Raw genomic sequence first — 13,181 nt, forward strand, 5'->3', positions numbered from 1 at the left:
GGAAACCTAGATGAATCTATAATTAAAGATCAAATTGTACATGGTATATGCGATCCAGTGTTAAAGAGCAATTGTTGAGAGACCCTGACCTTGGCTGGAGTTAAATTCTTTAGTATTCTAGATGTTTCCAGTGGATTCTGGCAAATATGGTCAGACTATCAGAGTTCTAAATACACACGTTTTAACACACTCTTCAGAAGATTACACTTTCAAAGACTGCCGTTGAGAATATTTATTGCACCCAAAGTGTTTCACAAGAAAATGGCTGAAATAATGGAAGGGATTGGTGCTGTAACAACATACATTTATGATTTGCAAATGCTGAATGGCACTGGACAAATGAACATGAAAAGGGTGTAATGAAAGCATGTTTGACTAAACCTCCAGTTTAAGTATTTTGACAACTGCAAGCCAATTAACACTGGATGCATCTCAAAAGGATTTAGGATTAGCCTTGCTACAAGACAATGCACCCAGAGTACTCACTAACACAGAGCAAAGGAATGCTTAAATTGAAAAAAGGGATGTTGCCTGTAGTTTTTGGCTGTGAAAGATTCCAACAGTATGTTTATGGCAGGAACAGAGATTCAGAGATTCCTACTGAGACTACAGAAATACCAGTATGAGTTGAAGCATATCCCAGGAAAACAAATGTGGGTTGCGATGCTCTGCAAAGAGGGTGGTGGATTCTTATTCTGGATTCTCTGAAATGGGCCTACTGAGGGAAACAACACGGTTATCTTAATGAAGTCTGCATTCACAAGACATGGAATACCGGATACTGTACTCTCTGACAATAGGCCACCCTATGTAAGTAAAAATATTAAAGATTTTGCTGATCAGTGGTGGTTTAAGCTGATCACCTCAAGCCCCTTTTACCCTCAGTCTAATGGACAAGCAGAGAAAACTGTAGAAACAATCAAGAACCTGCTAAGGAAAGCGAATGCAGATAATCAAGATTTTTTTCTAGCACTATTGGCATACAGAAATACACCTAGAGGAGCAGGGCTACAGTCAACTGCTCAGCTGAAAACAAACAAAACAATGATGCACAATTATTGCCAGCTATGAAAGAGGGAGAAAGGGTGAGAGTTCGCAAGGAAAAATCAGGGAATCAGCCTAAGTAGTAAGAAAAGAAAACACACAGTAAAGGCAGAGACAGTGTCCATTTGTGTCGCTCTCTGTACACGGCGTGTTTATAGGGGACTGGCTGATAGACGTGTCGCGCACCAGAGCAGCGTTGCCAAACCTTTCCCAAATCCACATCATATTAAACATCACTACCGGGACTCAAGAGACAAATGCAATGAAATACAATAATTATGTCAGTTATTTTGCTTTCAAAGGGACATCCTCACCCCGCCCCTCGCTCTCTGTGGCGTCATCAGCGGCAGTGGTTTGATGTTGGTGTATCTTCAGTGCTCAGCAGCGCAGAGAAGAGATCAGAGATAGCAGAGCGGCCTGCGTGCATGCAAAGCAGCAATAATGAGTGACAGGACGAAAGGAAGTGAGAGAGGCGCAAAGACACAAAGTAAAAACTGCCAAATAAAAAACATGGCGGAGCGGGAAAGAGAGAAAAGAACGAAGATCAAGCCGAAGACACGAAGAGACGACAAAGGGCGAAAGACGACGACATAAAAAGACGTGGTTTGGCGGTCGTGGAGACTTGGTCGACTGTGAGTGACTTGTCCATCATGTCTTATTATTTCCATGGGAGGGTGACCGGGTCGTTGAAACAGAACCTCTCTCGGACCCGGACTCTTAGCGCTCCAGAAAGCGCAGCGACGCGCAACAGGGCAGCAATGTCTTGCTGTGGGAGAAAGGCAGCGCTGACAGCTGTCATGTAGTCGTCAAGGTCAGGAAATGAAAAGCCTGCACACGCAGCGTTTCTGTCCACAGATGTGTCCCTGTATTGGACATCTGTACCAGCTGCGTCACAGAGACCCAGGAGACACTCAAATGGGGCAGTCCCCATGCAAGCAAGATTCACCTTCAGAACATAATGCCAATCAAACATTACATCTAATGACTGCATAGAATTATTATTATTATTATTATTATTATTATTATTATTATTATTATTATTATTATTATCATCGTCATTATTTTATTATAAACTGTAGTGATTCTGCATGAAAACTGTGCAGTTCTTACTCTTAATAAGTTCTTAATAACGAATCACTATCAACCAATTAATCGATTCATCAATCAATCAATCATTATTTGGTATAGCACCAAGTTCAACGTTACCACAGTTTACAACAACACAATATTGTGATTAATACAAACTGTAAGAGTAAACCATTCGGGTAGGATGGCGGACTGCATAGTAGACAACTGATCATGAAGTAAAAAAAACATAACCTCAATAATAATAATAATACAAAACAATCCTCCTCACCATCCTGCAAGAGAACACGTACAGCCTAATAAAACTCCGGGACAGGTGATTTAGCAGCGAGGCAGGATACTGCGTTTTACCGCACTACACCACAATGCACTTTACCATACTTTTACCACACTACACTTTAGCTTTACATTTCATCCCGTGTTCACCCGGCCCGCCCTACACGTCACACAGGTGTGTGTTCTCAGTGTTCCAGAATCCGGATTCCCTTGACAATCACACGAACGCATTGCGATTGAGGCTGGAGCGCCCTCTGCTGCGCACAGGCGTGCTTGTTATGAAGTTTTGTTCTCTTTCTCGCCGTCTGTCTCCCCCTGTGTATCTGCTTTACACACACTTAAAGCAGACTGCAGTATATGAATTGAGTTCATAAGTACATATTTCCCATGAGGGTGTATTCCTGCTAATGTAATGTATTGTAACGTCCTAACCCCCGAGTGCTGTCCTTCACTGGACACTGTTCAGCGCGGTTGCGCATTGACTTGTTCCTAATGTGCATATTGTCTTCCCATCACCCCCCGGGGTGCACCTTTCCTTATTTTACAAGTTATGGTGTTGTTGTTGTTGTTGTTGTGTGGGGATGCCAGTTATGTGGGTAGGAATAGGGAATATTATATTTGAGTTATTTTACTATGTGTATGCTCACTGTCTGTGTTGTCTGTGTACCCTAAATTGTGTGCTCGCTCCTAGAGTGACCCCTCCTCCTTTAATGCTCCTGAGTAGTATTTATAAGTCTTGTAGTGTTTATAACCACAGTTGTAAGTGCCTAACAGCCGGGTCAGAGCAATACATCTGTGTTAAAACTACGTACTGCTCACGGACGAAGAAAGTTTCAGAATATTATTATTATTATTATTATTATTATTATTATTATTATTATTATTATTATACAGTCTTTATTGGAGAAGAGGCTGGCACAGTGCCACCAGCAAATTGAGGGGCATTGTATTCATTAAGAGCATGTGATATCCTAGTTTATGTTTAGGTCAGAAACACACACATACATATATACACACACACACATACATATGTATACACATATGCACACTCACCTACAAAATTACTAGCACCATTGACAAAGATGTGAAAAAAGGCTGTATACAATAAAATAATATGTAGAAAGTTATTGTTTATAACTTTCATTTAAATCATGGTTTGGTTATAGCTAAATTCCGAAGTGCACGTAGTTCACCCCCCCATATGGGTGTATGGGTCCAATCAATGGTGAAGTCAAAAATGTGTTGCATAGTGGTGACTGTCAGATCAGATCAACTGCTCACTGAATGGATTAGGAAGACCCGTCACTCAAACCTAGTGGACCAATGGAGCCCCCCTATAAGCCCCGCCCCCATGATGAAGCATTGCCAAATCTCGTAAAAAAAGCAAAAGCGAAAGCAAAGACAGTGCTCTCGCTATAACATTATTACATTTATTTAATTTTTGCTTTTGATAAAATTATTTTTGTTTACAATTGTATACATTTTGCTTTCGATTTTTTTTATTTTTGATCCAAACATCAATTTGTTTACAATATTTTTTTATTTTGAATGTATGTCTTATGGCCCTAATTTGAGCCCAGAGACCAGGGCCAGTACACAGTGAGGGACTCCAGCGCTGACTGCACCATCAGCACCTTCTCTGTGTCTGACGGGGTGAGCTAGGAGGTCACAGTTCAGCACTTACCCTGCTGTTCAGATATCTTGATCAGACTATACCTGTAGATCTTAAAGTCTTCCTGTCTCATTTTTCCCCTTTCCTTTCCTTTCCTTTCCTTTCCCAGGAGGGGCGAATGGCACTGAGAGTGATCCTCACCCTGGTCCCCATAGCCATGGCCACACTGGTACAGGTGTGGAACATGAAGACTAAACGGTCATCTCACAGTGAGCGGGGTGACATGGGGAAGCGAAGAGCCCAAACTGAGAGGTACGTAACACCGTAGTGTTTGAACATTCTTACTTTAAGACTTTATAATTCTATTTCCTATTGAATCATGTTTCAGGATTTAGTACTTTCTTACTCTTAGTGCACATATGTGTTTAACTTCCATGTGTGATTAATTTAAGCGAGCAGCAGTTTTGCTAAAGAAAGGCTTAGATTGAATGATTTTGCAGAGTGTATGATTAGTAGAGAAACTTGTATACCAGGTGGGGTAAATTTAAAAAGACTCTCTTACTCACTCGACTCTACCCTACACTACCCTGCACAACTCGTACTCTTGTTTCTCTGGAGTTTAATTTCTCACCATCCAGGCTCCAGCCAATCAGGAGCCTGCACCATTCATTAGCTCAGCATGCACGCTTCAGATAGTATAACCTGAATACATACATATTTTTGGTGCATCAAAAGGTGAACCCTGGAACATTCTGTAACTAACACCAAAAACATATTTTTAGAAATGATTGTGCAGATTCCTTACAGAACCCAACATCTCATACTTTATTTCAATCATTTTCAATTATTTCACACTGCTGTGGTTTCAAAGGTTTCTTAGCCAAGTCCACCACAGCAACCATGAGTTTTACGTGGGGCTGCAGTACCCTACATATTAGGAAACCACATTAATGCATCGTAGAGCCACAATGTTTAGGTGACTTAACCACAACTGCATGCAAGTTACAAAGATGATGTTCATTAAAAGAAAATACAGGTTATATATTGTAGATCAGCTAATTTGAGCCCAGAGACCAGGGCCAGTACACAGTGAGGGACTCCAGCGCTGACTGCACCATCAGCACCTTCTCTGTGTCTGACGGGGTGAGCTAGGAGGTCACAGTTCAGCACTTACCCTGCTGTTCAGATATCTTATAATACATTACATGGCCTATGGTGGGTTAGAGAGGTTCAATTCCCAATTTGTTGTCTGTGTTGTATGGTTATAAAGTATGCTGTCCAGTTGCATTGTCTGCTCTTTAAACCTCTCTCTCTCTCTCTCTCTCTCTTTCCAGTGTGTCTCCCAATCCCCTCCACTCCTGTCTCTGTGTTGGTCTCTGTGGGGGACTCTGTCACTCTGCCCTGTAATGGATCAGCCTACAGAGGGACTCCTGAGGACCAGATCTACATTAAGTGACAGACAAATAGCCGGCGAGTCTTTAGAGTTCTGCTATGTTCTCCAGCCAAGGGGTCCGAGAACAGAACCAACAAAACCAAGAACCTGCTGTAGAGGATCAGACGGGTTAGACAATAAGCTCACTTTATCTCGCCCACTAGCTGTGATTGACAGGTGTCAGATTGAAAAAGAATACAGGAGGAATACAGGAGACACTTTGAAATCAGCGGTTCTAGAGGCGGGGCCACGGGGGCCCTGGCCCCTGCTGAAATCTGATTGGCCCCTGATTGGCCCTCGTTCCATCAATCGTCGACGAGAAGAGCAACCGGAGAATTCTTCACAACGATCACAGATGCAATTCCACCCCAAAACAATTGGCAGCACTGTGGCATTAATGTGTCGATGTAACTTGGGAGAAGAAGCAGTGCTTGAAACTAATGCGCGAAATCGATGGGAATTGCCAAAAAAAGGAAGAAGAAGAAGTGCTTTGGCTTGAGCGATACCAGAACATTCTTCTCTGACGTTATGCCAGTACGCGGGAGAACAGTTACCCAACTTGAAAACAATTCTTGGTGAGTCACAAATCCTCGTGTTGGTTGTCATTAAAATATGAAAGGACCATCTGGTGAGCGTAGAGTCAATAAAGATGATGGGGAAAGCTTTAAGAGACGTGTACTACCCGCTGCTTGATTCAATGGCTGGTGAGTTGCAAAGACGGTTCTCTAAACCCAACTGCAAAATTATGAAGGGAATTCAAGCACTTCACCCACAAAGTGTTACCTTTTTGCAGGAAGAGGCTCTTTTTTCCTTTACAAAGATTTTTGACTCAGATGTTGAGGACTTGTCAAATGAGATGTATCAGATCAAGAGAGTGCTGGATAGGAAAGAGAAAACTGGAATGCAGAGATTGACCATGCTCCTTGAGTTGTTTCTGTTGCTTTTCTGGAGCCTTTCAGAGAGGTGTTCCTTGAGCTTTTCAGGCTTTGCAAGATTGCTGTAGTAATACCGGTAAGCAGTGCTTCTTGTGAGAGAAGCTTTTCAGCTCTAGCACTTATTAAAAACCACTTGAGGACAACCATGGGTGATGCCCGTTTGAGTCACTTGAGTGTCCTAAGCGTTGAATCCCGACGGGCCAGGTCATTAGATTTGGATTAATTTGTCAGGCGTTTCAGCTCCAAGCATAGCAATCGGAGAATTCTTCTTTTTTGAGGTGTGTGTATGTGTGAATGAGCAAGTGAAAGAAATCGAGTGAGAGAAAGATAAAGAGAGAGAGATTTTGAAGCTGGGAGGTGCAAGTTGTTGCTCCTACTACAGTATGTTAATGCTGCTTTGCATGTTCAAAATTGTTTATCTCATCAAAAAAGGGCTTAAATTGCAATTTGTTTTTCTGACAATGTGAAAAAGATGAGAAATAAGAAACAAATGTTTAGGTAAATATATCCACACTGTGAATTGTATTTGGAAACTGTGTTATGGTAACATACGTACATGTTAAAATACATTTTTTTCTGTTCTGAATTTGCTGTGCTCTGCTGCACTTTACCTTATTGTGTGATTTATGCTTTGTGTCCTTTATGCACAGTATAAATAAATGAAAAAAAATAATTAAGAACTTTATTGACTCATATTTTTTATTAGAGCATTTGAAAAAGGAATGACTGCCGAAGTGTATTTGCACTGTACTGAATAAATTATTTTGTGTGCTTGAATAAACCCTGTACTTGGCCCCTGAATGTAACATGTGGCCCCTTAATGGCCCCTGTTACAGAAAAATCCTAGAACCGCCAGTGTTTGAAATGTAAATGCGCACTGAGAAATTTAAATAGCAAAGTGGTAAAAGGGAATAAATAAAGGTGAAATAAATTAATAATTAAATGTTGACATAAATACAGGAAAATGTTTTATATGTTTTATATTCTCCTTTGTATTTATTTTAATTGTGGCATTAATAGTCGCCTATAATGGTGCCTATACATGCAGTAGGTCTGGGTGGTCTGGGTGGTGGCTGGCTGATCTCACAATGGTGAGCCGGATTCCCATGGCGCTTCACGGCATTTATCTATTGGGATATCCAGTCTTTTAACTTTTCTAATTATTTAAGCCCCTTTTAATAATTTTAATAATTCCAATCCCTCTGAGCGTTTTATGTCCTGATTTTTAAAAATTAATACATTGGTATTTGAATCTCTACTTCCATGTTTTCATTGATTTGTAATCGCAGAGCAGTAAAAGCAGGTGTCTCCAGTGGCGTGCTGGGTAAACCCAATTCCCAGGCCTCAGCTCCGGATGCTTGTTACTGCCGGGGTGGATCACTTTGTGACGGTATCCCGTCAGGCGGTGCGACAGTGTTGCTGCCCAGATACAGGAGCGCAGTTTCGATTTAGCTCCCACTGCATGTGCCTTGTCTGTTTGGGTGAGACAATACTTTTTTGTTTGTTTTACCTTGTCTTATTACACACTGTGTGTTTAAGGGGGTCATGAGTCACATAAAGCGGACAATATTCCACACTTGTCCAATTCCAATTGTCATATTATGCGTTACTGTTGTCAGCAACTAAATTCATTATTATTATTATTATTATTATTATTATTATTATTATTATTAGCAGAAGCCGTAGTAGTACTAGTAGTATAATAAAACTAATATTTTTAAATATTATTTGTATTATTGTATTTAGGGTCGGTCGAGTTAAATGCGATGTACAGAAAAGCGATCATCTGAGAGATCCGTATTGCAGGAACCTCACAATGAAAGAAACAAACAAACACAATTATAAAATTGACAACAATCTGTAAAATGTAGGAATGACTGCAAATATACATAAACGTGTCGCAACAGTTCAGCCTGAATGTTTCTCTTTGTCCACCATTTCCTGAGAGACAGTTGTGCTGTGAAGACGACGGAGAGGAGACTTATTATTACACATGTACCGTTATTAATCATCCGTGTGGCTTATGGGTCACTGAAGGGATGCTGTTTGGTAACTTTTCTTGAGGATTTAAAACAAATTATTATATTTGAAATGCCTTTTCTTTCTCCAAGGCGACTTCCGTAAACAACAGGAATTAGCTACGGTGACGTGTTGTGCAGAGCGTTTATTAATGGCACCGGTAGTACATGCTACATTCCTCCATAACGGACTACGCGAGCCCTGGTATTATTATTGAGGAGGGGAGCCTCACCCCACCCTCACGATCTCCCCGTACATCTTCAATGTTCAACACAGACACAATTTATATGGCCTATACACTTTACACACACAGCCAGCACCTGCAGCTGAGTCTCCTAAACCCCTCTCACTTCCCCGGGCAACCAGTTTAAGCCCTGGTACATTGCTGTGCCCTCCTCTCCATACTCTTTCACCCTGCAAAGGTTAACAAACAAATAATACAAAATAAAAGAATAACGTACACAGGTCGGCAGACGACAATCAAAAAAACTGTCCTACAATGTCCATACAGAGCAGTCCCTCCAGGAATATGGCATCCGTGGACTGTGACCCCTGTCCACTCATATGGGCAGTTGCTGACCAGCCCAGCTCCACTAACAGTCCTGGAGAAGGCAAAGCACCCCTTCAGCACACCTGTGCCAGGCCTAGAGGTGCCCCTTTTCCTGTCCATCGTGGCATCTGTCAGGGAGATGTCAGGGGTTCAAGACAGGTCGTCTCTTTAATTTTGCGATGTTATGCCCCCGATGAAGAGTTCACACATGAGTTCTTTCCTCTCCACCTCGAAGATCTCCCAGAAGTCTTTGAGCACACCATGCATTATCATCACCATATTATTATAGCGAGTAGACCCTATGTGTTTTATTTTGTGCTGTATTGAAATTGTGTGCTTGTGAAAGAACATCATGTACATCACATGTACCCCCAATTCTTAACCATTATTCTGATTAACTCCCCATAATCTTTCTGTCTGCAGATCTGTCTCTATAATGGTCAGATGGAATCTCATGTCTGGAATTGTCTTGGCAGGTAGGGGCCCACATTAAAACAGAAAAAAACATTTTAAGATGGTTTCTTTAATTACAATAATACATGACATGGCGTGATGATTATCGTTGCTGCTGCCCGTGTCCGCGTGGAAGAACATGCAAACTTCTCTGGGCACTCCAGTTTCCTCCCACCGTCCAAAGACGTGTGGTTTGGGTTGATTGGTTACTCTAAATTGCCGTGTGTGTGTTGTCTAATGATGGCTTCCCCACGATAAGTGGTTTCAAAGATGGATGGATATGACGTGTAATGGTGAGTTAGGGAGGTGTATTTAAGATTACTTCTGTCTTTGTGTTGTGTGGATATGAAGTGGGCTGTCCAGTTGCATTGTCTGCTCTTTAAACCTCTCTCTCTCTTTGTCCCTCCAGTGTGTCTCCCAGTCCCCTCCACTCCTGTCTCTGTGTCGGTCTCAGTGGGGGCCTCTGTCACTTTGCCCTGTAATGGATCAGCCTACAGAGGTACTCCAGAGGACCAGCTCTATATTAGGTGGCAGACAAATATCCAGGGAGTCTATGAGTTCACTTATGGGCAGTTGTTCCCTGGACCTGGGTTCAAGAACAGAACCGAGATTCCCCTGGAGAGGATCAGACAGGGGGACTTCTCTCTGAGCTTCCAGCACACCTCCTTCTCTGACCAGGAACACTATGAGTGTTACTGTGAGTGCAAAGGCACAGACATTCAGTTTCTGGGACCCGTGGACCTCAGTGTTACTGGTACAGCTCTCTTTGTTCTTTATATTTATATTTCTCTCTTTATTATTATTTTTTCTCATCAGATGCTTGTGACCAGGGGCATGTGTAGCAAGTGGCCATGTCCCCCTGAAATTTGATTGACCACCCCAGTAGTCCCCTTCTCATCACTCCAAGTTTCTGGCCAAAGTAAAACAAATAAAATGTTTGCTCTGTCTGCACTGACTTTCAGTGACAGGCACTGGGATTATAACAAAATTTTTACCCACTCTAACTACTCAAAAACTACAAACCTGTCCTGAATTTATTATCATCAATAATACATTATTATTATTATTATTATTATTAGGCGCTTATTTTTTCTTAACTTATAAACATGACTGCTGTCACATTGAGGGGTGTAGTTGGGTATTTTATATCATTTTAGCTGGAGGGTAAAAGTATTTATTTAATTTGGCCCCAGGGCTCTTGCACAGTCAATGAGTGGTTCAGTCCTGGACCAGGAGTGATATGTAGTGTATTTGTATGCATGTGTGTGTCAGTGTTTATCTGTGTGTGAGAACCCCTGCTGATCCTGACACTGTCCTGTGTCTCTGTCCCTCTCAGCTCACAGTGACTCCCTCTCCCTGTGGTCTGGAGCCGCCCTCTCCCTCCGCCTGTTCACTGCAGAGCCAGTGGAGGTGCTGTTTGCTGCTGCAGGAGAGGGAGCCTCTGTCTCAGTGTGCGCTGTGGAGAGGGGCGCAGCGAGCCGCCCTGGCCCCGGGTACGAGCACAGAGTGTCAGTGCAGAGCGGCTCTCTGACCCTGCGCTCACTCACAGCAGCTGACCAGGGAAACTACACAGTGAGGGAGTCTGGGACCAACCGAACCATCAGCACCGTGTCTGTCACTGTTAATGTTACTGTGGGAGGTGAGGCTGTGGGACCACCATTCATTATGTCCCCTGCTGTTAAATGAGCTTAATCAACCTGTCCCCGTAGATCCTAAACTCTGTCTCTTTTTCTTAACCTGTTCCAGAGAGTGGCCTTGCAGGATGGGCCATCGCTCTGATAGTGATCCTCACCCTGGTCTTCATAGCCATCACTACACTGCTGTGGAAAATGAAGACTAAATGTTCATCTCTTTGTGAGCAAGGTGACAGGGTTACACAGGGACCTGGGGAAATGGAGAGCCTTCACAGTGAGGATTAATAGCGTGAGAGTAAATACAGTCCATGTTTTGAAGATCTCCACACTGATGGACACAGCTGTGAGAGGACCTTAGTGCCAGAGTGGGGTGCTGGGCAGGGTTAGGCTCTGGTCGTGAAGAGTTCCACTGCAGCAGAGTTTATAGATCACCCCTCCAACCATCAGCTACTAAAGACTAGGAACATTCCACTCCTCCCTTTAGTATAATAGTAGTAGTAATTGTTGTAGTAGTAGTAGTGGTTATGGAAGTACTGTGCTGTAGAGAGCTGTGTAGGTGTAAACTCACATCCTCCCAGGAACACAATCAGTGACTTCAGTGACTCAGCTGCACAGCTCACTGGCTGACTGTGTGACATTGATGGGGTCCCAGTCTGTGATACCCACTGGCTGGGGGCTGCAGGAAGTCCCCTGGCCCATCTGCTCTGCTTCATCACTGTCTCCCTGGTCTGCTCGCTCATTCACACTAATCGCACAACACTGCAGATCCTCTAACTGACTCCGTAACTCTCGGGGGCTTTTATAATCAATAATCATGTTACTAACAGATGAATGATGTAATAGTGTGTGTATATGTAGCTATGAGGTCTAGAAGTTATAATTTCATTATATTTCAGTGTGTGTGTGTGTGTGTCAAGTATGCTTTATCTGAAACTAACATTATTTATATATATATATATATATGACTGTGGGGTGCAGAGTTATTACAAAAATAACACAAATAAAACGTGAGTTTCCAAAATCAAAACTAACATGTTTAACATTGCAGAATAAATCGACTTTCCCTCTTTCCTGATTTGCTCACAAAAACACTCAGTTTTCAATAATTCTCCCACTCCAATTCTGCTAGCAGCATGTCACCATGCTCTAATATACCCTCCCCAGTTGGGTGACCCCCAAACCCCCAATCACCACTCCCTGGCTGTACCACCCCGGAAATGGGGGGAGCTACATAATGCCAAAACCCCCAAACACACAACCATATCCTTTCCTAACTCGACACAACAACAACCCCACATATACACACACACACATTCACACAGAGAGACAGACAAACTGTCCTACTGGAACATACATACTGTGCACACTACAGGTCCCAGGATTGCTACTCTCTCTCTCTCTCTCTCTCTCTCTCTCTCTCTATATATATATATATATATATAGAGAGAGAGAGAGAGAGAGTTATATATATATATGCTCTGTTACACTCACTGTCATTGTGAGAGGTCATTTCATTTAAATCTTCAGGAGCTGATCTGGAATCATTATTTAATTGTTAAGGGTTTTATTAAGCATTAATCATTACGAAGTTTGCATTCATTTGTAAGTCTTTGGGTCCATCTAGTGGCTGCTTGAAGTACTGTTTGAAGTATTATTCTTGCTGTTTATTTAGTTGTTACAAGACATTAAGTAAATAACAAATTCCATAAACAGTTTGGTGTGAAAGAACAAGATACTGAACGACACACTAAAACCGGCAACTAAGTAATATACAAAGTCTGCTTTAATAAATCAGAAAATCAGTGATATTAGTTTCAACACCTGGTGGCAGTGTCTCTATTAACTGCACTACAACCTTAGTCACCGTCCTCCCTTTTCAGGGTGGAGGAGGGGGGGGATTTCACAAAACCACTGAAGCAAAAGCCTACTACTAAATCAACATTTTCCAATTGAAGTATTCAGGCTCATAACAAACATAGTACGAAACTGTACAAAACTTATTATTCTGTTTTGTTATGCTTTATTTTACAGTTATGTTGTTTTTATTGTAATTGAATTGTAATATTTACTTTTTCACTAGTCTAAAATCAAATTCTAGTTTAACTGTGAAATGCTTTTTAGAGGTTTGATCTGTTTCTCC

General features: G+C 42.0%; 1 protein-coding gene and 2 long non-coding RNA genes across 4 annotated transcripts; 2 read left to right on the forward strand and 1 right to left on the reverse strand.

Moving 5' to 3' along the window:
* Positions 1-219: 219 nt before the first annotated feature.
* LOC136771738 (uncharacterized) lies at positions 220-1,447 on the reverse strand. 2 transcript variants are annotated; one of them, XR_010822369.1, is made up of 2 exons: positions 1,359-1,447; positions 220-715 (listed from the first exon to the last, which is right to left on the reverse strand). It is a non-coding gene; the product is annotated as an uncharacterized LOC136771738 (long non-coding RNA). The 2 variants fall into 2 exon arrangements; XR_010822368.1 differs by having other exon boundaries at positions 220-718; positions 1,359-1,446.
* Positions 1,426-7,065, forward strand: LOC136771737 (uncharacterized). Its single transcript, XR_010822367.1, has 3 exons — positions 1,426-1,676; positions 4,188-4,330; positions 5,353-7,065. It is a non-coding gene; the product is annotated as an uncharacterized LOC136771737 (long non-coding RNA).
* Positions 7,066-7,678: 613 nt separating this feature from the next.
* Positions 7,679-12,859, forward strand: LOC136771819 (uncharacterized). Its single transcript, XM_066724346.1, has 5 exons — positions 7,679-7,866; positions 9,378-9,430; positions 9,817-10,161; positions 10,744-11,046; positions 11,154-12,859. The coding sequence occupies exons 2-5, from the start codon at positions 9,391-9,393 to the stop codon at positions 11,324-11,326; spliced, it is 861 nt and encodes a 286-aa protein (XP_066580443.1). The 5' UTR covers positions 7,679-7,866; positions 9,378-9,390; the 3' UTR covers positions 11,327-12,859.
* Positions 12,860-13,181: the final 322 nt, after the last annotated feature.

Source organism: Amia ocellicauda, chromosome 15 (genome assembly GCF_036373705.1).
Source record: "Amia ocellicauda isolate fAmiCal2 chromosome 15, fAmiCal2.hap1, whole genome shotgun sequence".
Lineage (NCBI taxonomy): Eukaryota > Metazoa > Chordata > Actinopteri > Amiiformes > Amiidae > Amia > Amia ocellicauda.